This window comes from Molossus molossus, unplaced genomic scaffold, assembly GCF_014108415.1.
Source record: "Molossus molossus isolate mMolMol1 unplaced genomic scaffold, mMolMol1.p scaffold_m16_p_12, whole genome shotgun sequence".
Classification (NCBI taxonomy): domain Eukaryota; kingdom Metazoa; phylum Chordata; class Mammalia; order Chiroptera; family Molossidae; genus Molossus; species Molossus molossus.
The window spans coordinates 87,224,047-87,248,903 of NW_023425347.1; the positions used below are offsets into that span (position 1 = coordinate 87,224,047).

General features: G+C 53.3%; 1 protein-coding gene across 1 annotated transcript in view; it reads right to left on the reverse strand.

Moving 5' to 3' along the window:
* The window catches only part of MAN1C1 (mannosidase alpha class 1C member 1), a 133,795-nt gene that overhangs the window by 26,189 nt on the left and 82,749 nt on the right, over positions 1-24,857 (reverse strand). Inside the window, exons 3-5 of the mRNA XM_036256875.1 lie at positions 9,266-9,381; positions 6,502-6,582; positions 801-895 (exon numbers count right to left, since the gene is read on the reverse strand). Coding sequence (XP_036112768.1) covers positions 801-895; positions 6,502-6,582; positions 9,266-9,381 — 292 coding nt within the window. The remainder of the gene's footprint in view (positions 1-800; positions 896-6,501; positions 6,583-9,265; positions 9,382-24,857) is intronic.

Consider the following 24,857-nt stretch of genomic DNA (forward strand, 5'->3'; position numbering starts at 1 on the left):
GGGGCTGTGCAGGAGGCAGCCGATGGATGTTTCTCTCTCATATCGATGTTTCTCTCTCTCTCTAAAAAATCAAGAAAAAAATATTTTTTAAAAAAATTAATGTTTTAAGACAGAGACAGAAGTAACACTACCAGGATTCTTTCATGGGTGGAAACACGTGATTTTTTTAGTCTTATCTAACATTTTTGGCATAATCCACATGTTCTGCATTGAGAATTTATTATTTTTATAAAGGGGAAATTCCAATAAACGTTATTATTAAAAATGGAGTTGGAACTCCGAGGTGCAAGTCTGGAACAGTCAGTTACTGGCTTATACGACCTCAGCCCGTCACATGCTTTACTCCTCAGAGTCTGAGCCTCTGTGGGTTTGACGCTCCCGGGGCCCCTCTGTGTTCTGACACTGGGCTCCTGAGACCCAGCCCTGAGGATGGAGGTCGGCAGACCGGGGGTCCCTCTGCCCAGGGTTCTGAGACCCCCGAGCAGCTTTGGGTACCTTCTCCCGGCAGGAGGGTAGGCTGTGCCGACTGGTCCCTGACCTAGCCAGGGAGGGAGGGCCCACCTGGAGGGCTGGGGGGCGCAGCAGGGTTACAGGGCAATCACAGAGGAACGGCTGCCCCTACCCCCCCTGCGGATCAGGCCTAGGGTGCCCTAAACCCCAAGAGCCAGGTTTGGTGACAAACAGCAGCCAGGGGAGCTGTGGTGAGGGCCAGTTTCACGGTGCCGCCCGCGGCCCGATTCCAGAGGCAGGCGTCGTCCTCGCCGCGCCCCGTGTCCAGGTGGATGCAGCAACGCTCTCACCTTTTGAAGTTCACGACACTCTTCGGGATTCCCGTGGGGGTGCTGAAGGCCGGTAGGAGTTTCTCTCCAAGCTCGATGGCCTTTGTTCGGAACACCTGGAAGGGTCAGAGGAGACTGTGACTCTGGGCTGGGTGGGTGCAGTCGCTGCAGAAGCCGCTGGTGGACAAACCGCCAACGCCGCCGGACCCCGAGGGGAGGTGACACTGCTAGGCTCTGTGGTGGGACAGGCCTGGACCGAGCCTGGCTCCATGAATTCCTGGCTCTGTGGTCTGAGGTGCGGCACCTCCCTCTGAGCCTCAGTCATCTTGGTCATAAAGTGACAACAGTATTGCCTTCCTCAGAGGGGTACTGGGAAGAAGAAAAATTAGGTAATAGTTGTAAAGCACCCAGTGTCAGGGCTACGACGAAGGCTCACTGGTTATACCTGGGATTTGGGTGACCACTGCGAAGACGGTCAGGGCAGTGGGTCCCCAAGGGTCCCTGCCTGCCCACACCATGGGACCGGGATGTCACAGGCTGAGCTCATGGGAAACACATTTGTACAGAATATAAAGAGCCAGACCCCCCGTCCGGTTCCAGTCCTTGTCCCACAGCTTGGCATCTATTTGCTTCTCAGCAAACCATGGCCTCCTTCTGGGCAACAATTTCCCCCTCCCCCTTCAGATTCTGCCTCCTGTTTCTAGTTTACAGATGGGAATAAGGACAAGGAGGATGGCTTATCCTAAACCACCCACGTGATGGCAAGCAAGGGAGCCACTAGGAGGTCCCAGGCCCCTGCCCGAGGCTCTGACCCCATCAAACAGTTCTTCTGATTAATGCAAAAGCACCTGCCACCTTCTGACTCAGCAGTTTCCCTCGTAGGAATTTATTCTAAGGAAATAAATAATCAAAGATGTTGTGAAGATTTAACCTTATGGCAATTTATTCCAGCATTATTAGAATAGTGGAGAGAAAAGAAATAATCTAAATAGCAAATAATAGGGAAGCGGCTAAATGACGGCTCACCCGTGCAGCCGCTGAAATATTTAATAGTGAAGGAAGAAGGGTTCATAATGTATTAAGAGAAAAATGTGTCAAAAAAGTATAACAACTTTTGTAAAAACCATATGCATATGGACACGTGGGGGAAAAGATGGAACACTCCAAAATATTAACAACGGTCTTCTGGGAGGAGTAGGCTCAGGGAGGATTTTTATTTTCTTCCTTTTGGCTTACCTCTATTTTCTGTGCTATTTCTATAATAACAACAAGCCCACATTAAGCATCATTTATCTTTTAAAAGATGAGATGCAAGTCCCTGAGCAAGGGCTCCCGGTGGGACAACACGTTTCCTTTTACTTCTGGAGCTCGAGGGCGACCCAGTTTGCTGACATCCTGCCTGTAGTTGCAAAACTAAGTCAGCTTGAGGCCCGCCACCCCACCCCACCTCAACATATGCAATGTAATAATGCTGAGGCAGCTGTTCAGGGAATGCAGTGGGGAGGAACTTGCAAACGCTCTGGGAAGTGGATTTGAGGTCTCTGAGGGGTGGGTGTGGTCCTTGCTTAGGAAGGAGGGAGGGAGGGGAAGGCAGTGATGGGCAAGAGAAGATGATAACATCAGTGCCCGAGAGTAGGTCCCAGAAGTGGGCACGGGGCCAGCCGTGTCAGAATTCCTGGGAGCTTGTCTAGAATCCAGATTCCAAAGTTCCCCTGCCATCCCAGAAGCCTCTGGTTTAGCAACAACTAAGAGCTCTCACTTGAGGCTCCTGATGTCTTCGTTGACTCCTGAGGGGGCTGAGCCTGAGACACGATGGGACCCACTGGAACCGGAACCAAGGCTGAAGCTGCAGCTGCTGTCTGGCTGCCCTTGGCCCTGAGGACTCTGAGCTAACTCTTCTGAAATGCTCTCCTCGACCAGCAAAAACGTCTTCTCCCTTGGAAGGCCTTGCTGCCACTGGTAGTGCAGGGTCTCACCACCCCAGGGAAGATGCTGAGTGTGCGTGGGTAAGAGTGAGACCGTGAGAACAGAACACTGATCCTCTTATCATCTTGGAAGTGAGTGGGTGTGTAAGGGGTTCCGAACCCAATTCCAATGTGTGTGTGGAAGTTCCTCCACACCACCACGCAATTCTCCAGACACCAGCTCCATGTCTAAGAATTCAACTCAATTCTGACACCATGGGGACAGCATCAGATTCCTTAGGTGAGGGTTCAGTCCTACAACACTGCCCGCCCCCCAGACATCAGCCGCCAATTGAAAGCGCAGGTTATTACCGGTACTTCTGACAGGCTATACATGAGAGGTTCCCACGAACCCCACCTTGGGTTTGATTAATTTCCTAGAGCGGCTCACAGAACTCAGAGAAACACTTTACTCACTGAGTCACCAGTTTAGTGTAAAAGGATATAACTCAGGAACAGCCAGAAGAGACACATAGGGGAGGAGCGGGGGAGGGCAGGGGGCTCCCACACTCTCCAAGTGCACCACTCTCCCCAACTCTCCACCTGCTCACAACCCAGAAGCCTCCGGAACCCTGTCCTTTTGGGTTTTTATGGAGACTTCATTACATAGGCATGACTGATTAAATCACTGGCCACCGGCTATTGATTCATCCTCTCGCCCCTCTCCCCTCCTTGCAGGTCGGGGTGTGGGGGGGACTGAAAGCTGCAACCCTCCGACCACGTGACTGTTTCTCCTGCCAACCAGCTCCCATCCTAGGTGGGGTCCAAAAGTCACCTCAATAACATAACAAAAGACACTTTTATCACTGTCATCACTTAGGAAATTCCGCTGGTTTTAGAAACTGTGCCAGAAACAGAAGGAAGAACAAATACCCATTTCTTATGATAACTGGCACTATCACATGTGCCAGGCATCTTGTCTACATGACCTCCAATCCCCGCAACAGCCTTGTGGACAAGATGTTGATCCACTTTGTTATTTTATTTTATCCTCACCCGAGGACATTTTCCATTTTTTGTTCAGGTAGAGCGGGAGGGAGAGAGAGGAAGAGAGAGAGAGAGAAACATCGACGTGAAAGGGACACATCGAGTAGCTGCCACCTGCACGACCAACCAGGGCCGGGGACAAACTGCAACCGAGGTACACACCCCTAGCGGGAACCGAACCCGGATCTCTCTGGACCGCAGGCCAACACTAACTGCTGAGCCAAACTGGCCAGGGCTGTTGACCTTTGAGGAGGACTAAACCGAGTCTCAGCTAAGCAACTTGCCTGAGGCGCGGAGCTATTCTTTTCCAGGACACCAAGCTGCCTTCCAAACACAGAAAGGCCTCTGACAGCCATAGTGAGTGATGGGCAGCAGCCTACTGGCTCCAGAAGAAGGAATCCAGCAAGAATTATATTCTGTAGAGTGAAATGGGTGCTGGCCTGGGAGTCAGAGCCCAGATTCAAACCCTGAACAGCTGTGTGGCCTTGGGTAAGTCACGTTCCGTCTCTGAGCTTCATCTGCACAGTGGAATGCTGACACGCGCCCTGGGGTCTCCTAGACATCACGAGAGGACGCAAAGTGAATGTGCCATAGAAACTAAAGTGCTGTGCCAGAGTCACCTGGGGTGGCTGTGGCCCTGCGTGTGATTCTCATGGAAGTTCTGGTAGGGCTGGCTGCCCGACGGGATTCTCCTCCCATCGCTCCCCTCTGAGGCAAAGGAAGGCCTCAGCCCAGGGAGGGGTGTGAGGTCTCTTTCACCATTTAAGCCACAAATATTCATGGGGAATTTTAAGAAAACCTCACTCCACAGGCACCCACTGTGTCAAGATCGAGGACTGAGAGAGGAGGGCGACCCCAGGCCAGGCTGACAGGCCCACGGCAGAAAGGCCACAGGGGCCTGAGTTGACCCAGAACAGTCTCACAGACTGTGACCTGAGCTAGTGACCTCTAGTCTCAGATTCTGCAAATCAGTGAAAACACCACCTAATGGGCTGTTTGAGGAATGAGCGCACGATATGCATGCCCCACCTCTCTGCCATGTGGAGGTGCGGGGACAGCCAGGGACCAGGAAGGCGGGGCAGGAGGACGGGCGGTCACAGCCCCCGGAGCCTGCCTGCTCAGGGATTCTGAGCCACTTGGCCCTCTCCTTGGGCCTTCTGAACTAGTTCTAAGTCACAGGTGCTCCTATGCACATCACACTGTCTAGTCTGCATCCTGGAAGGAAGGCTGACGGTCCCTTCTAGGGAGCTGAGGCCTCAGAACAAGTTCTCAGCATCACAGACACCCCAGCGCAGGGAGGGAGGGACAGCAGGTCTGAGGAGCGCCAGCGCCATCCTGAACCACAGCCTCACACCACCCCGTCAGCCGCACAGGATCACTGCCCCCCCGCACCCACCTCCGCCTCCCACGACCTGGGCGGGAGGTGGGCAAGTGCCCATGAAGAACACAAATGCCTTTTTCTGCTCCACCTGCCATGTCCTGTCCTGGGGTTTTAGATGAAATTCAGGCCTTGAGTGGCTGAAAGCCGAGGGCTCCCATCTACAATTATTTGGGGACAAATTGGTACGAGTGGTAAGCTCTGCTGAGGAGATTATGCTTGACAGAGAGAGGCCTAAAGCGACCGGAGAGATACAGCGCATGCCTGTGGCCTCTAAACTCTTGGCTTCAGCCCATGTGCCTTAAACTGAGGGGAAGCAGAACGGACTCTCACACAACAGCTGTGGAGGTGAAGCGGGACTTTCCCTTGGCTTGCTGGCCTCACCGCCATAGTTATTTGTCCCTGGGTGGACAGGGAAGGGGGAGTGTGGGGACAGGAAAGGGCCCAGGCCAAGGGGTCCAGCCCCAGGGCAGCGGTTGCACTGGGCAGTGGACCTTTTAAGTAACAGGGAACAGAGCTGACTGATGTTTGGGGACCCGGCCCACCTCACTGGCAGATACGCGGACTGTGCCTTCACGGGCGCTCATGAGGGGATGAAGAAGCCTCCCACTCGCACAGAACTCTGTGGTTGTCCACATTCTCTTGCAGTGAGGCCCTGAGGTCGAACCCTTTTCCTCCTGCCCTGTTTCACAAAACTTTTTGGTCCAAGTTGGGATTAGGCCCATCCCCATGGTGGGGAAGGCGTGAGGCCCAGGGATCGCAGAAGGTACTTGCTTAGGGCCACAGGCAGGTGTGGTGTGGGGATGAGGTCCGGGTTTTCTGAGTGTGTGCACGGCCCTCCAGGTGCACGGAAGCTGCAAGGTGCACCTGGGCCGAGGCCTGGTACTCACAACATGTGGCTGCTCCCTCTCCCCGACTGCCCCCTGAGACCTGGAGCTGGTGTTGGCCCCGACGGGGAGGGCAAGGGGCGGTTGTGGAGTACAAAACAAGGCCTCAGGTCCTGGGTGGAAATGGGGAAACCATGGTCTTGGCTCCATCAATCCCAAGAACCAGCACCTACGATAACCAGTCCAGCAGCTCTGCAAGTCCACACCACGCCCAGGTGTTGCTGCACGCCCTGCAGGGAGCTGCACGGACAGTGAGCAGACCCAGTCACTGCCCTTAGACAATTGACTACCAACAGTGGCAGCCAGCAGGGCTCACCTGGGCAGCAGAATAGAAGCATCAGACTGAAGAGATTGCAGGTGGCACCATGGAGGTGGGGGACATGGGTGGCCCTGGGCAAACATTCTTGGATCCCTGTTTCCTCATTGGTGAAATGAGGGGTGGGATGGATGTTCTCCCAAGCCCTTTCCGGCCTGGATGGTCCAGGGGCCCGGAAGCATCAACTCACCTCCTCTCCTGTCAGGTAGAAGGCTGAGAGGAGTCCTCCGATGTACCGGATGTTCACCTCAAACAAAGATGCTTCTCCACTCTGCAGGGCAGAAAGAAGGGGAGGGCAGTGGGACACCAGTGAGATGCTTGCAGGGCTCCCGGGGGGAACCAGGCTCTTGAGAAAGGTCACACCCCCACTGAGCCCATCCCACCCTGCTGACCTGGCCACACCTGGGCTGGCTCCCGGGATGCTCAGTGGTGGTTTTCAGAGCAAAGGCACCTGCCTGGCGGCCACTGCACATTTACAACATTCCAAATAAACACCAGGTTTGGCTTCCTTCCCCAGCCCTTGCCCGAGGCCATCGGAGCAAAGTTATGCCTGGCTGCTCTCCAAGGAGCTTAAGAACCCACGCGGGGAGCTGCTGGCTGAAGTTTAGAGGCAAATCTTTCTCTAGTGTGGCCTTGGATTAGTAGGAGGATGGTGTGGCCCTTCCTTGAGGTAACAGGGCAAGAGGAAGGGTCTCAGAGAAGGTTCTGGGGCTGACAGGGCAGGGCCAAGACTAAGAGGGAGGGGTGCCTGGCAGATACTTGTAGGTAAACAGCAATTTCTCTGCTTCAGCTCTGTAGCCCTCAGGGCACACCCAGCCTTGCCTGAAATGAAACATTGTTCCTTTCTTTCTGAAGCATGGTCTGCAAATCAGGAGTGTTGTACATCACGCTGAGGATCAGATCTGGGTGAAAATACCACCTGAGCTACTCACTTGGCTTTGGGTCTTTGAGCAAGGTATTCAGCCTTTCCTTTCCCTAATTTCTTCATCCCATGTAGGGCAGATAGAAGCTGCCACGTGGTGCAGGCGAGGTGCCTGCCCAGTGCCAGGAGGGGCTCCATAAAGCTGCCTGCTGCTGCCTCCCCTGACCCCAGGGCTCTCCTCGGCATACTTCCCACGTCAGTCTTTTATTACTGACAAGAACAATAATCACCCCTTTATCTGGGAGAGCTCTGCCATTCACAGAGCACCCGCAAAGCCCCTCCTTTAGCCTTACAGTGCACAGTGCTGCCATCATTCCCATTTTTCAGATGAGAAAGCCAAGGCTCAGAGAGGGACCATGTCTTGCTTTCTTCCCGGGTTACACCCTAACCTACCCCAGCCTACCTGAATGGCCCCAGGCTCCCTTGGCCCTGCCACCACCTGGTACCTCAGGCAGCTGTCCACTCTCTACCCACCATCTGCATAGGGACAAGGGGGGTCAATGAAGACACCTCCCTTCTCCACCTCCGCCTTTCTTCCATTCGATACAGTAGGAAACAGGATTCTAAACTCCTCACCTCAAACAGATCATCAGAAATCATAACAAGTCTCAAAATAATCATGATGCTGATGATGATAGCGGCACCACTTACATCTGTGCCGGACTTTATGGTGTTATAAATGCTTTTTACAACCTGCGTGAGAGTTAAAGCTCACAAGCCTGTCCACTGGGCGTCATTATTGCTGCTGCTGTGTCACTGTGTCTTAAAGTGGGAGAAGCCAAGGCCCCCGCAGGCTGAAGGGCCTTTCCCAGGCTCTGTGCCGAGCCAGGGACGCGCTCCTGCAGCCTTGCTTTCCCAGACTTTCCCGTTTCTCTGTCCGGCTCTGTACTGACATTGGCCTCAGTTCTGCCATGAGCTGCAGGGCTGTCCCCATCTCCATCAGGACATGTCACTCATAGAGCCCAGAAACCCTACAGTGTGTTTTGAGATAACCCCCTTCCTCCTCCTATCTGTCTCCATTCCTTGCTCCTTAAATCCATCTAAACAGCCTCTCCCCATGCTGAGTGGAGGCCTCCAGGATGGATCCCCTACCTCAGTCGGGGCTGGGAGATCAGTGGGGTGGGTCTGGTATTTAAGGCTTTGGTGCTGTCTACACATTACCATCTCCTCCCAGGGCTCTGGTCCCTGCCAGGGATGCCCTCAAGGCTAGGAATCAAGAGGGTTTGGGCCTGGTCATGGGCCTCTCAGCTATCTCAACAGGCCGCACAAGGGGGCTCCAATTAAAGCAACTCAGCAGAGAAGCCACTTCTCCACTTCATAGTCACTTCCCTGTTGCTGTCTGGCAACGAGGTGGTCTGGCTCAGCAGTTAGAGCATCGGCCCACTGACTGGAGGGTTGCGGGTTCAATTCTAGGTCAAGGGCACACACCTGGGTTTCAGATTCAATCTCTAGCCCCAGTCAGGATTGTGCGAGAGGCAACCAATTGATTTGTCTCTCTTACATAGATGTTTTTCTCTCTCTTCTTTTCTCTCTCTCTCTCTCTCTCTCTCTCCCCCCCCCCCTTCCTCCCTCCCTCCCTCCCTTCCACTCTATCAAAAAAAATCCGGCCCTGGCCAGTTTGGCTCAGCGGTTAGAGCACTGGCCCGCGGATCAGAGAGACCCAGGTTCGGTTCCCGCTAAGGGCACGTACCTCAGTTGCAGTTTGTCTCTGGCCACGGTTGGGCTTGTGTGGGTGGCAGCCACTCCATGTGTCTCTCTCACATTGCTGTTTCTCTCTCTCTCTTCCTCCCTCTCTCCCTCCTGCTCTATCTCAAGATAAATAAAAAAATGTCCTCAGGTGAGGATAAAAAAAAAAAAATCAATGGAAAAATATCCTCGGGTGAGGAGTAACAAAAAAGAAAAAAAGAAGTCTCTTCCTGGTGCGAGCAACAAGCCTGGCGCCCCAGGGAGGGGAAGGGAGGGCCATGGCGCACCACCTCTCCGACCTCTCCAGCGGCTTCTGGCCCTAACACCCCAAGGGTCTCCGACTCACCACGTTCAGGTGGAAGTTCTCTTCAACCCAGGCCTTGGCCTCCTGGAACTCCTCCTTCAGCTCCATGAGGTAGAGGGTGTCGAGGGAGTCAATGACCGTGGCCCCGCTGAGGCCTCCTGCAGCACAGAAGATGGAAGGCATGACCAGGGTCAGTCTTATCGTTTCCATCCAGCCGTAAGCCACCATTCCCCAGGCCCTTCTAAATGCCTGGGCAGGCCTGGCCGGTGTGGCTCAGTGGATTGAGCACCGTCCCGTGGACTGGGGGTCATGGTTCAATTCCCAGTCAGAGCACATGCCCGGGTTGCAGCCGACCCCCCGTGGGGGAGTGTGGGAGGCAGCCGATCTATGTTCTCTCTCATCGATGTTTCTGTTTCTCTCTCCCTCTCCCTTCCTCTCTCTCTAAAATAAATAAAGAAACATATTTAAATGCCTGGGAAGGCTCTAAGGCCAAGGCTGGCCCAGAAACTATCCAGTGAGAGTCCAATCCCACTAGCCTTTGAAGGCAAGCCCAGGACCCAGTGACCCGTCCCCCCCCCCCCCCAGGGCTGCTTCCTCCTCAGGGCAGTAAAGAGCAGGGGGTAGGCAAGGGAGACAGAGTTCACAGGCTGAGCCACTTCTCAGACCTGGGGCCACTCATAGCTGCCAGCAAGTCCACCATCAGAGCCAGTTGGGCACCCAAACTTCTCTGTGATGCTGGGGGTAAGGATGAGCTGGCATTTGGCTTACATAGTCTTTATACACGTGCCAGTCCTCTGGCTCTTTGATTCTATTCTAAGATAAAAACATAAAGATGTTCATAAATATTTACTTAGGAAGGTATTTATTGCAGTGTCATATATAATGGGGAAAGGTAAGGGGAAAAAAACTCCAGGTCCAACAATAGAGGATCAGTTATATAAGCTGTGGCTCAAATATTAAATAGGATATGGGCCCTGGCCGGGTGGCTCAGTTGGTTGGAGCGTTGTCCTGTACACCAAAAGGATTTGATTCTCAGTCAGGCACGTGCCCAGATGGTGGATTCAATCTCTAGTCGGGGCATGCAGGAGATGACCGATGGATGTTCCTCTCTCTCTCCCTCCCTTCTCCTCTCTCTAAAAACAAACAAACAACAGCAACAACAAAATATTTTTAAAAAGTAGATTGCAAAAAAAACCCCACAAAAAACGAAAAGCACAGTATCATTTCTTTACTGTATGTTGTGTGTGGGTGCGTCTGCCCAGGACGAAGCTGGCAGGACACCATTCAGTGCTTGGCTCCCAGTGCTGGCACTACAGGTGCTTTCTGGTTTCTTCCCGTATGAATCCTTTTTATAATCAGAAATTTATTTCCATTTAAAAAATAAAGGAAAGAAAGTTTCGGCAAAGGAACCGTACAAATGCACAAAGTAAACATTTTCTGGACACGCCTGTTCTGGGCAGTGAGCACAAGCATGAGCCGTGAGGCCGGGCCCCGCCACCAGGCTTTCGACGCTGTCCTGGGAATAAAGGCTGAGGAAACGAGTTTTCCCCACCACAAATGGGGCAGACGCGTGATGAGAAAGACCTCCCCATGTGGCACAACCAGAGACTGAAGGTAGAGGCCTGAGAAGGAAGGGCACCCGGTGTCCTCTGGAGGGGCTCCCTGGACAAGGTGGCTGCTGCCTCCCGTCCACTTCTTACCATTATAGTCATTGCAGGCAGCAGCAATTTCCTTTAGAGACCAGAGGGTAGCTTATGAGAAGTAATTGTTCCTTCAGCGTCCTCCTTGCCAGGGGCTCGAAGCATGGAGAACTAACTGCAGGCTCGGCCTCCCCAGTGGGACTCTAGAGCTTGCTGGCGGGCTGAGCCCCATTTGAGTCTCAGCACGGCTTTGTGGGCACTCCTGCATTCAGAGTTAGCATCTAATCTCCTTAATTAGTGCTTCCCTAACCGCTCACTCGTGTTGACTTTGCAGGCAGAGCATCCTTCCGAAACTCACACACTTAACCACTCCTCGGGGCAGGTGGTAAAGGGCACTGCCTGGAAAATGTCCGGAGGGAGATGAGGGAGAAGTTGGGAGAAAGATAAGGCCAGAGGTTAAAGAATCAATGTCCAGAAGGGAGGATTTGCAAGGAAGAGCGGAAGGAGGGGAGGTCTGGGGAAGAGAGGGGCTTCCCAGTCTGGAGTCACCTTTTGGGAGGGCTTGGTATTTGGGTTGAAGTAAATTTCTAGAATGTCAACCCCTCCCTATGCTGAAGGATTTAGTAGGCATATGTACCAAAAGCCAAAGTTGATTCTTTTCTGATTTATCCCAGCTGCCTCCCCATAGGTGTCAAAGGCTAAACATGGTTCTTGGGAAGTCTTTACCCTCCTGAGGTGCTCAGGCCTGGGGACACTGATGTGCCACACGTGGATGGAACGGAGCCATGCCCAGATAAGCTCTGTTACACCACAGGGCCGCAGATTGAGATCCAGCCCCTTCCTTCCACAGATGAGGGCCACTGAGCAGGGTCGGGATGGCCTAAGACGAGCTTTTATAGACCAAAGAGTGGAGCCCCAGTCCCTGTCAAGTGCAACACATTTTCCACGACAAGGGTGCCTTTCAGCTCCCTGTGAAAACAACTTCAGATCTGACTGCTGACCCTGCCCCACCCTGCAGGGCAGGAGGCCGCTCTGAGCAGGGAAGGCTTGACGGGAAACCGCGCTGCGCGCTGTGCATTCTTTAAGGCCAAGGGAGAGGGGCCCAGAGTATCTGATTTCTGATTCTTGCCCTGGGCTGCCTGGTGTCTTCACCCCCGGGACCTGCTTCCCCTCGACGAGCCTGAGCCCAGAGGCCCCCGCCTTCCTGGGCTGGGAGGGCAGCCAGGGCTCCTCGCGACCAGCTCTTCTTCCCAAACCCTCCAGAAGCCCCAGCTGAGAAGGCGGCTTGCTGAGAGATTTCTTGGCAAGGCTCTGCCCTGCGCTCAGGTTCCTGAATCCTCCTCTTGGTTGATCTCTCGCCCTCACACCCACCTACCACACAGCCGGGCTGTGGGCCAGCAAGGCACTTATTGGAAAGCCTTTCTTCATTCCAGGCCAGAGGTTACTCAGCGGCCAGGCTGGGCAGGAGAGAAGGCCCTATCCTGAATTAAACTCCATTTGCACCTGTGGTGGCCTGGGCGGCTTCCAGGGGGGAACAGACACATGCCCATTCAGTAAGCAGGCCCATGATTTATGTGCAAGGAGCCAACAGCGCACAGAAGTCTGGCAGCCAGCTTAGACTGGGCCTGAGCCTGGGGCGGCTTCCAGGTGGCCCACTCTCCCAGCTCCAGCTCTGAACACTTGAGGTTCCCAGAGGAGCCGCCCCCTCCCCTTCCTGCCAGGGCAGGAGGCAGTGAGGGTGTTAAAAGAACACGGCATACCCTGGCCAGTACGGCTTAGCTGGTTGAGTGTCATCTAGTCCTGTGCACCTAGGGGTTGCCAGTTTGAGTCCTAGTCAGGGCACATGCCAGGGTTTGATCGATGTTGCACTTTCGCGTCATGCTTCTCTCTCTTGTGCTTCCTCTGTCTCTAAAAATCAATGAAAAAAATCTTAAAAACAAAACAGAACTCTAGGTTCAAACCCCAGTTTGGGCCAGCAACACATCTGTTCTAAGTGTCAAAGTTCTCATCTGTAAAATGAAGTTAGGCCACTGGGCTAGGGTACTGGGGAGCCACCGAAGGTTCCTGAGCTTAGATAAATGCATCATATACATGCTTGGCCCAAATGCATCTGATAAAGACATCTGTACATGCCTGGCACAGAGCAAGTACTTGACAAGTCAGTTCACTGGTTATTTTGGTGGGTCCTGAGCTCACTTTGAGACACTGGCCTAGCCAGGGAGATGTGGGTTCAAAACGGCTCCATCACATAGGGCTTTGTACCTCTCTGAGCTTCATGCACCTCATCTGCACAATGGGGTGACAGAAAGTACCCAGGTGTGAGTTTACTCTAACAAACAGAAGTGTGGCCCAGCTTCCCTCCAGCTGGCCCTGGGCAGCCCCTATACAAAGTCCTCTGGGGTCACTGGCCTTGTGGCATTTCTGGGCTACTGGCCTCTCCCTGGCCCTGCAGGGCAGTGTGGTCATGAGACTGCAATTTGCAAAACTCTTGGCCCAACTTAGAGGAAAAGCACCACATGGGACCAACTTGTGTCTGCTGCTGAAGTCATCACCATCCCTGCCCTGAGTAGGCACCTGCCTGGGTGCCTTCCTACCTTCAGGACCCCGTCCCTTTTCTCCCAGTTCACCCTGGACATTGTTGCCTTATCTGTCTTCCTAAAACCGGGCCCCACTGTGCCCCTCCACGGCTCAGGAACTTGCGATGGATTCCCGGTAACCACGTAATAAGGGAGTGAAACCTTCTGGGTCTGACTCCAAAGGATCTGGCTAATCTCATCTCCCACCAAGCTCTGCTTCCTGGACACACACTGCAAGCTCCTGCCTCCGTACCTTTGCCTGTGTGGTCTCCTCTGCCAAGAAAGCTTCTCTGTGCATCTGGGCATACTCAAGGCCCACACCTCCTTCAAAGTCCGCCTTCCTCTGGCAGCCTTCCGATTCTACCCAGCCAGCCTCCTCCTGCCCAGAGAACTCCTACAGCATTTTCCTGGCCTCCCAGTTAGGCACCCACCACTCTCACCTGACACTGTGGTGCTGTCTCCTTGAGGTCAAAGGTTCCCGAGGCCTCTCTCTACCCCTTCCCCTCCTTGTCTCCAAGCAACCCCAAAGGCCAGAGCCCCCAACCCAGTAGACTCCCCGCCATTCTCTGTGACACTTCTACAGATGGCCAGGAATCGCCTTCCCATTCCGCCCTCTCCTGTGGAAATCTAGAGCTCACCCCTTGCCCATGAAGCCGTTGTGATCTCTAGTGCATGGTCCACAGGAAGTCTCACCCTCCCGACTCTCCTGCATGAGAACTGTTCCCTGATGCCCCCACTGTCTACCCCCATCTCCAGCATGAGTGTGCCCCCATTCTCCTGACACTATAAAGGAATTGTCAATTTCTTGTCCCTGTCCCCCCCAACAGCAGGGGCTCTGGCCTGCAGCAGTCACCTCCAAGCTCAGGAAACATCTGACAGTGTAAGTGGGAAGGTGGGAGGGCGGGCACCAGGGCGGGCACCACGCTTGCTCTCCACTGGGTCCTGGCCTTCAGGACACCGCTCTTCCTCTTGCTCCTCCTGTAACCCTGTGATTGCTTCTGGTTCTTCCTCATCTCTAGACCTAAAGGCTGGAGTGCCCAGGGCTCTGTGTTTGGGCCTTTCCTCTTCTCTGTCTTTCTTCATTCCCCTAGTGATTCAAGGCAGCCTCGCAGCTCAAATGCCCTCCACGTGCTGATGATCTCCCAGATTTAAATTTCCAGCCAGGACCTTGTCCCTGCACCCAGACTCACCCACCCAACAACGTCCCACTCACATTTCCACGTGGAGCTCCCCAGGTGTCTCAGGTTCAACTTATCTGAAAGCAAATCCTGCTCCTCCCTCCAAACCAGCTCCTCCCCTAGTCTTACTACTTCAGCTAATGCCAGCCCCCTCCTTCTAAGAGCGGTGGCTCCAAACCCTTGACTCGCTCCCATCCTGCTACAAAATCCTGCTACAAATCCCAGAGGTGCACGGTTCCCAGGCTCTGCCCACTTCCCACCTCCTGCTACCACCTCTGAAAATGTGTCACATCATGCAACTCCTCTGCTCAAGACCCTCCTATGGTCCCATCAGACGCGGGGTCTGCTACCTGGCCCTGGCCCTCAAGCCTGCTCCCTCCCTAGGGCCCCTTGATCTTCCCTACCCTCTTTATTCTCCTCAGCGCCTCTGTCCCAGGGACGTTATGCTGATCTGCTTCCCTGTTTGCTGTCCTTCCCTGATAGACCACGAGCTGCTGGGGGCAGGGCTGTGCTCTGCTCACTGCTGTCCTCCACTGCCCAGAACCCTTTACAGCCCCTCACAGGGTCCCCTCCCCAGGGGGCAGGCTTTGTGGGGGCCCACTCACATCTCCCAGTGCCCGGCATTAAAGGTAAACACGTTGGTTGAACAAACTGAGCCCACTGTGCGGCATCTGTGGGGACCATGTCCGGGGCAGCCTCACTGTCTACTCAGCACCACTGCCCTGTGTAGAGCCATCTGTCATGCGTGTCGGCTCCACCGGGACTGACGCCAACTCCTCTAACCTCCTCTCGGTGGGCTGCCTGGCCAGGAACCCCCCTGCCCCCGTAGACAGTAGTTTGTCCTTTCCTGATTCTGACATACTAATGACAATGAGGTTTTTTATGTGATTTTATATTAGCAAAGAGAAATGGATCAGGCTGAGCAACATAGCTCCAGGAAGAATATTTAGAAGGAGAAAAAAATCACCCAAGGCGTAGCCTATTACCGCAGTATCCCCAGAGCCATATACTAATGGTTGCATTTAAATTGATGATATAATCCACAGAGACTTCTTAATCTGTAAAGAAACAACACAAATGTTTTTCTCAGCTTCCAATGGAACCAGCGTGGCTGAGTGGCAGGGCATATTTCCCGAAGATGGGAAATGCGTCCCATCCCACAAGAGGACCTCTTCCCAGGGCTCTCTTCCTGGAACCGGGGTGGACCTGTGTGACTCCCTGGAACAGAGCAGAAGGATCATGTGCTACCTTCCAGGCCCAGACCTCAAACAGCTGGCAGTTTCCACTCTGTCTCAGAATGCTGGCTCTGGGAACCAGCCGCCATACTGCGGGGAAGCCCAAGGCGGCCACAGGAAGAGAACATATGGAGAAGACGTGTGTATGCTTTCTGACTGACAGCCCATCTGAGCTCCTAGCCAACAGCCAGCATCAATTCCAGACGTGTGTGAGGAGGTGCCAGCTGTCAAGTCACCCTCAGCCCTCCAGCCTTTCCAGGTGAGGGCTTGTACATGGTGGTAGAGATAAACCATCCCTGTTGTGCCCTTTCTGAATTCCTGACTCGCTGAATCTGTGAGCATAATAAAATAAGTGTTCCGAGCTACTAAGTTTTGGAGTAATTTGTTACGCAGCAGGAACAACTGGAATGTTCTGCCACGTGGGTTTCTAAAAAGATGAATGAAAGTGATGGCCCCACTACCTCAAAGTACATTGTCTAAGACCACATCATTTTATATGGCAAGTTCTGGCAAGAAACCCATGGAGGGTTTAGGACCTCTCCATTTCTAGCATATCTGGTTTTTCCTCCGGTAGGAATTTTTCTTGGATCCTCCCACAGTGGCTGTTTACTGGGTCACGGAAAGTTGTGCTCAGAGGTTGTTTCCAGGCAAAGGTTTCTTGGCGCCTCTGGAAGGACTAATGATATTTTTTAGGAACTATTTCTGGAACCCAACAGAATGCTCTTACTAGATGCTGATTAATAAAAGATAATCAGATTTGACCATGTCATTGTCCATTTTTTTTTTTATAAAGTTTTTATTGATTTTTTTGTTTTTTTTGAGAGAGAGGGAGAGAGAGAGAGAAAAAAGAGCCATGTGAGAGAGATACATCCATCAGCTGCCTCCTGCACACCGCCTACTGGGGATCGAGCCAGCACCCGGGGCATGTGCCCTGACTGGGAATTGAACTGGGGCCTCTCAGTCCATGGGAGAATGCTCAATCCACTGAGCCACACTGGCTGGGCATCACTGCCCTTTGAAAAATGCCCCCGTTCTCCAAGCTCAAAGTCCTGGGCACAGCGTGCAGGGTGCCTGTGGTCCAGGCCCTGGCAGCCTCTCAGGCCTCACCTCTCCACTGTGATGCTCTACCCGCATCAGACCACTTGCAGCTCCCCAAAGCTCTGGAGTGTCTGCTGACACGGGTCCCTTGGCCTGCATGCCTTTCTTTTCTGAGTTGGCTTGATAAACATCTCCTCATCATTCTGGCCTTGGTTCAAATGTCCCTGAGCCACCACGCAAACCTGACCACCCCTCCTGTGTAAGCCTGTCCTGCTCTGCTGTCTGCTGCAGGTGCTCCGCCATAGCACTGCCCGCACTGCATCGTGCATCTGTGCATACATGCCTGCGAGTCCCGGGGGCAGTGGCTGGATCGGACTCCTCCTAGGGCCCCGCGTCCATCCCTAGGCCAGGCCCAGAGGAGGTGGGAACAAATAACTTGAATGAATGAACGGCTAGCGGCAATGCCCACAGTGCTTTCCTAGGGATCTCCAAATACTTCACAAGGCCTCTTGGCCTCGGAGAAAACACGCCACATGCAGCAGTGGTCAGCTTTCCAAGGAAAACACTGCTGGAGGGACAAGATGGGCGGCCCCAGATGCCATGTGGAACTAACGGCTTCCTCCAACCTTCCCAAACAGATAGCACACTCTGCTGCCACGGCTGGCTGGGAATGCTTGCCATGGTCAACTGCTGGATGAGGTTCACCGTGACGAATGGCCAAACGTGGTTCATTGAGCCAGTCTACTGGACAGGGCTCCACTGGAAATAAGGATGTATTTTTTAAATGTTAATGTTTTAGCTGTTTGTTTTAAAATAAGAGCTGAGGGCGCTGTCTGCCCTGGAAACGCGTATTTTAAAACTCCGACAGTGCTGTAGATCAAGCTCTGCATTGCTTTTATCTCAGAACATCTCTGAGAGAAGAAAAGGCAGATGGAGAAACTTGAGCCCAGGATGTGACAGTGATTCTCCAAAGTCACACAGGCTCGGCAGCTCAGGGCACAGCTGTAACCAGATACCGCCTTCCGGACCACTCGACCTTGCAGGGGTGGTTCTAATCCCAGCATTGTCCCTTCTCAGCTGAGTGATCTTGGCCAACTGACTTGACCCCTCTGGGCCTCAGCAAAATGGGACAACGAGGTCTCCCCTTTTAGAACAGTGTGGATGGTTCAGACAAATGTATACAAAAAGCACTCAGCAGGCACGCAATATATGAGAATTTGGTATACCCAGCACACAGTAGGTGCTCAATGTGTGGGGCTGTTATCACAAGGCTCAGTTCCAGTAGAGGAAGCCACACCAGGCTGGCAAAGGGAGGATCCAGCTCAGCAAAGAGGATGACACAGCCTTTATGCCAGGCAGCAGGAGGCCTGAGCCGGCAGGAAGGCAGGACTGAGCTGGGGAGGCACTGTGGCATTTTTAACACACTTCTTGCCTCAATGAAGAGAAGAGCCAGAGCCCTTAGCTGCTCACCCCAAGAGCATACCCGGACGCTTGCTCAGTACTCTCTCCATGGGAGGGGTAAACAGCCCTGTCCCATCAACCTTGGCCCTGTCCATGTAACTTGCTTGGGCCTCATGTTGGGTGGGGAATGCATCTCTGCCCCTGACTTTAGGCTTGGCCATAAAACTTGCCAGTGGGATTCGTGGACATGACCCTCCTGTGCTCCTGCTTTTCATCATGAGAAGAAGGACGGGTCCAAGAAGGGTGAGAGACAGGGGGAGCAGACCTGGACCCCTCTGAGCAGAGCCTAGACGACCTGAACTCCAGCATCTCTGCAGCCAGACAAATGAGAAACAAATGCTCCCTGTTGTCTGCCCCTCACTGAGGAGTAATCTGTGACACGAATTATTTTGGAATCAGCTCACTGATATAATGCCCTTCCAGCGCTATTTCTTCATAGTCTTCTCACGTTTTCATACTCCAGCTAGAAAAACGATTCTACATGGTCCACTCTTTCCAGCCGCCCAGCCCTTGACTCAAGTTGTTCCCTCTGCTTCAAATGCCCTTCTTGAACCCAAAATGCCCCCACCATGACCCAGTCCACACATCTATCTTAAGTCCTAGAGAAAATGCTGCTTCTTCAAGAACCATGAAGACATCTCTGATTCTCCCACCTGGACCCAAGGTCTTCTTCCTCTGAACTCTTTTATTACAACTGTTTTCCACCTTTCATTAGACTGACCTGGGTCAGTCCTGTGTCGTTTCTCAAGTCCGTCCCAGGCAGTGCGTATCTTCAGGACTGAGTTTGAGCCTGGTTACTCTAAGCCAGCACGGACCCTGCAGAGTCCAGGTGTCACTGTGATCTGCTGAATGAAGGGCTGGACAGCCTCCTCCCACTGCCTGCCCCCTGATGAGGAAGCCTCCCTGACAGCCAGTGCCCCTTGCCAGAGGCTGCTCCTCTATGGTGTGAGGTCCTGGAGGATAGAGATCAACTCCAAGTCCCCGGCCTAGGGCAGACACCCACTGAGGTTTGCGGTGGCATGTGGACCTCCCCATCCCAGGTTAGTAGAGATAATTATAGTCGGCATGGACCAAGCCCCTGCTTTGTGCCACGTGTCACACACTTCTTGTTTTTTAAACCTCACGACAATTCTATTATTGTCCCTCTTTTGCAGATGAGGATCGAGGCTTCAAGGAATTGAGTCACTTGCTCAAGGTTTATTTATTTACCCAAAAACATATTTTTGAGGGCTCAAGATGCTCCTGGTGCTGCAGCACACTGGGGAACGGACAGTCCTGGCCTTCACCCTCAAAGAGATGCTGGTCTGGTGGGGCAGAGAGACACCAATCAGGTGTCACACAGATGACATCTGGCTACAAAGTAACTTGTGTGATAAAGGAAAAGAGCAAGCAGTAGCCATGGCCAGGAGGGGGCAGTGGCATTTCCTCCTGAAGGAAGCACAGGAGGAAAGAGTGGATGGGAGCGTGTCAGGCAGAATGCACGGCAAATAGAACAGCCTGAGGCGGGGAAGTGTTGACTGTGGAGCAGAGAGGTCAGGGGTCATGAGAAGGAGGGAATGCAGTGGCGGTGGGGGCGGGGCCAGGCCACACAGGGCCTTGGGGGCTGAAAGGATGGCTTAGGAACCTGTTCGGACTGGTGTTTTGACATGATCCTCTGGCTGCTGTGTGAAGGGTGGCCCACAGAGGACCCCATGTCAGGTAATTCAGGGAGCTATTGATCTGGGTAGCTGAGTGCCCTCTTAGTTGCAGCACTAAGAGGGAGGCGGGGAGGCAGGGAGCATCTGGGCCTGTGCATTGAGACCCCCTGAAGGCAGCTATTTACCAGCAGGAACAAGAATTAACCCAGAGCCCGGGGTAACACTGGCCAGTTGCCTCACCTCAGCCCCCTCAGGGGAGGCTCCAGCTGTCCTCCAAGGGCAGCAGGGCCGCACAGGCCCACAGGCGTGCAGCCACAGTGCCATCTTGGTTATACATTGTGGCCACAGAGCTATGCATTGATCATGGCAAACACAGCCCATGGGCCAGAGCCAAGAGGCACAGATGCATGACTCTGCTAACAAGATGCATGATGATTATTGGAAAGGGAGAAAGAAAGGAAATCACAGGCCCTATTCAACCCAAGAAACAAAGAGACTCCGAGATGGCAGAGGCAGAGCTGGGAGAACCTGGTACAGAGCTGAGCCCTAGCAGAGGGTCCTTCTAGTCGCTGGAATGGCCAAGCTACAGGGTACGGGAAAGCAGAAAGTGGAGCCACACTTCCTAGCTGCCTCTGTTTCCTCATCTGTACAATGGGACAATAACACCTCCACTCTGCTGAACTATCCTGAGGGTTGGAGGTCACGTGTATGTATAAGCACTGGACGCAGCAGCGGCCCCGTGGCAGGCCCCAGTGGACGCGACAGCGACAATCTGCCGGTGTGGAGACAGACACCATGCTGCTGAGCGTCCCACAGCCTCTTTTTAAGCCTCCCAACCACCCTACGAGGAGGGCGAAATTAGTGTCCCTGTTTACAGATGGGGAAACTGAGGCTTAGAGAGGTTGCGTAAATTTCTCAAGGCTGATGAATGGGGAAGCCAGAATTCAACTCAGGCCATCTGCTCTGAAGACTCTGTGTTTCATTACTGTGATATCCTTCCTGCCCTGTGTAGTATCTGGGAACTTGGCCAGGTTCCAGGGGTTCAAGAGGGTCCCAGGGAGGTGCCCACAGCTACCAGACCCCCAAGCCATCTCCTCAGGGCCTGGCAGTACCTCCTACCCATGGGCTGGAGCAGTGGCCCTCAGTAGCAGGCACTGCAGAGAAGAAGTGGGTGTCTCTTCCTTCAGGAGCCCTGCCCGTGATACACACAGACCAGCCTGGCACCACTTCCTCCTGGGACAGATTTTCATTTCCTACAGAAGATGGCGTAGGAAGTGATTTTGGAGTTGGGAAGAGGTAGTGTAAAATCTTACCTTGGCTATTCCTAGCTGTATGACCTCTGGTCAGCTATTTCACCCATGTGAGTCTCAACACCCTCATCTGTGAAATGGAGATAATGTCAGAGAATGCATATGACTAGAAAGACTAGCACTAGAAGGTGCACGATGAAGGGTTTTATTTTCTTTAAATGTAAATGGGCTGCTGGGGGTGCCTGCGAGTCACCTTTTATTCAATTTAATTAGACTTTTTTAGAGGCAGCAGTAAGAGTGGTTCTGGTCAAAATGTTCAAGTCTTGGCTTTGCGTATTGTCAGCTGTGTGACCACAATCAAGTTACTTAACTTCTCTGAGCTGTGAGAATGCATCTTGAAGGTGTGGGCGGCTTGGATGAGGCAGAGTCTGGCAGAAAGGAGGAGCAAGAGGAGGAAGGTCTGTGCGTGGGCTGAGCAGGGGCAGGCCCGACCGCACCTGCCCCAGCCCCTCCTCAGCCCCTGGTGGGACAGCCCTGAGCATGCTTCCTGGATGAGAACCGCCTGTTTTAGATCTCGGGGCCCAAGCAATTCACAAATGCAGCAAACGTGTCACAGCCCGGGAGACAGCTCTCTCTGCTTCAGAGAAAACACACAGTTCAATTTCCTGAAGAGCGAACCCCAGGAGCCTTTCAAGGTTTTCCCAGCTAGAGCAGTTCTCGGAACTTGGGAGGCGCTGCCCTCGTGCGACCAAACAATCCAAGCCCCGAGGATGTCATTCTCAGCAAAGGTTTGCAGGATGATGGAGAACACGGAAAAGATCTGATTTTGGCAGCACAGTGTTCAGAAATTTATGGTAATCCATTTCTGTCAATCTACGGAAGGCACTGCTCAAATCATTAAAAAGCTATCGTACTTAATCGTGCACAGAGAAGGCCGGTCGGTGCCTCTTAGATCATTTTCAAATCGTTTCAGGTTAACTTGGAACAACTGACAGGCAAGCACGGGGTGGATTATGACAGACGATAATCTGAGGAATTTCTGGTTCTGGTTCTCAGGAGGGCAAGGGATTTATTTGAGAGAAAATCACCACCCAGGATTTGGCGTGGTGGTGCTGGTGGGGACAGTGGCGAGGAAGATTCCAGGATGGATCAGCTGTGACTTCTGCCCTTGAGGAGTCTGCAGCTGCTTCCTTGGAAAAACGGCAAATTCACAGCAAACTATTCAGTAAACGAATAGTTAGGATGAATTATGGCAGGTGCGGATCAAAGACGGAAGTCTACCCAGTGGTTAAGTCTCAGCTGTGAGCATACGCATCTGGGTTTGGAATTTGCCTTTGCCACTCACTAGCTGTGTGACCTCACAAGTTCCTGTATCTGTCGGAGACTCGTCTGTAAAATGGGATGCCCATCTCACAGGCATGGGAGGTTATGAACGAGTTAATTCTTATAGGCACTGACCCGTGCATACCGAGTTCTCATTCAGTGCTGGCTACGCAGCCTACTCTGCTGAAGGACGCCTCATAGATGACCTTAGATTTGGATCAGGAAGGATGAGGAGGAGTCCGCAGGGGTAGAGCTGGAGGGAAGACTTTCCAGCAAAGGCCCAGTGGTGAGACACCAGTCAGGGAGGAGGAGCAAAGGGTACGTGGGAAGGGGGATGAGGGAGGGAATGCCGCAAGCTAAACTGGAGTCCTCCTGTGAAGGTCTGTAAATGCCAGGCTAAGGAGTTGGACCTTACTGAGAGGGCAATGGGGAGCCATGAGGTGTGTTAGCAGGGCCGGGCCCGTAAGCAGCTGTGTGGGTTAGAAGCTAATTGAGGGGTCATGGGAAGGCTGTGGAGAAGGCTGGGACAGTGTGCGATCCAGGCTCCTCAAAGGGTCAGGGACATCTGTGTCCTCTTCCAGGTCTCAGTCCATGTTGGGGGTTTGTTGACTTCTAAGTGACTGCCCCCCATCTAACTCTGATCCAGTGTCCCCAGCCTTTGTTGGAGGGAAACACCCTTTCCTATGGCCAGCAAAGCCCATGCTCCCCTTCCTTAAGGCAGAGCTGTTGTGGGGAAACTGCTGCCCAGGCAGGAGCTGCATTTAGCTGAGGCCGTGACCGAGCTCTGGCCAGTGGAACAGTTACAGACACGCTCTGAGGCCGGGTCTATTGGCACCAGCTGTGGGACCCTCCAAGGCTGGGACAACCTTGAGGGTCATATGAAGATGATGGAGCCTCTGTCACCATGGGTCCCTGAGTGACCATGAGGAGTGGACTGCCTCTTCCTCCCACCAATTGGACTTTATTTTTTATTTTATTTTATTTATTTTTATCCTCACCCAAGGACATTTTTCCATTTTTGTTCAGATAGAGTGGGAGGGAGACAGAGGAAGAGAGAGAGAGAGAAACATCGACAAGAAAGGGACACATCGAATGGCTGCCTCCCGCACAACCCCAACCGGGGCCGGGGACAAACTGCAACCAAGGTATGTGCCCTTAGTGGGAACTGAACCCGGGACTCTGGACTGCAGGCCAACGTTCTAACCGCTGAGCCAAACCAGCCAGGGTGCACCAATTGGACTTTATATGAGCAAGAAAGAAGTGTCTGTTTTCTCAGTCCACTGAGATCTCTGGAATTATCTGTTGTCGCAGCTAGCATGACCTTAAATAAATATACCCACTAAATGGAATGACCTTGGGCATGTTATTTTGCCTCTCTGAGCCTCAGCTTCTCTAATGCATATTTCTGTGAAGGCCCCAAACGACAAATGTGAGCGATGCTTTGCAAGCAGGGCAGTACTGCAGAGATGCCATTCATCACAGTGTTATTGGCTTAGGCCTGTCTGACAGCCAGGAGACAGGACTCTGTCCCGCCCTTGCTGAGGCAGCCCGGGGCTTGGAGAGCAAGGGGCTGAGGTCCACCAGCAGATTCTGACCCAGACTGGACATCCTCACTCCAGCTTTTGGTTCTGCCCCTCTACAGAGATGCTCTCCATATAGTTGAGTCCTCTGGGGCCTGGCTTCCATCTCCTAGTGGCTCCCCTGAGAAGGAGTCAGCCCAGCCTTCCTGATAACTTGTTCCAGCCTCTCACAACTCATTACCAGGAAATTGCACGCCCTGCCAGGAAGACACATGCCTGATTTTTCAGACATGTCAGGTAGACACTGTTATCAAAACCTTGTCTTGTCTCTGCACAGCTGCCACGTTCTCCTGCTCTGGAGCCTTCCTGCCAGGCCCGGTGCTCAGGCCCCACACTCGCTGCCGTTGGAGATCTGAGAACCTTGTGTGGTTGAGTGTTCTGCCAGATAGTCTTATGGGGAGCAGGGGCTCAGGACAGAAGCCTGCGGTGGTGGTGAGGCTCCCCCTGCACCCCGCCCCTAAGTAGTCCTGCACTCCTAGCTGAGACCCCGCAGGAAGACAGGAGCAAGGCTTGAGCAATGTGTGATGTGCTGAGCGGGATCTGGCCGTCGGCAACTTGAACAGGACCCTGGTCATATATGTCCTTTTGCTGAGGGGTTTCCTCTTCCACATCTCGGGAGCAGGGGGTGGCGATGCCCATCCCCAGCCGCTGAAGCCTCGAGTCAGGGGCAAGACCACATCGTCCTGCACACATGGCCCCACCGCCCAGTTCTCAGG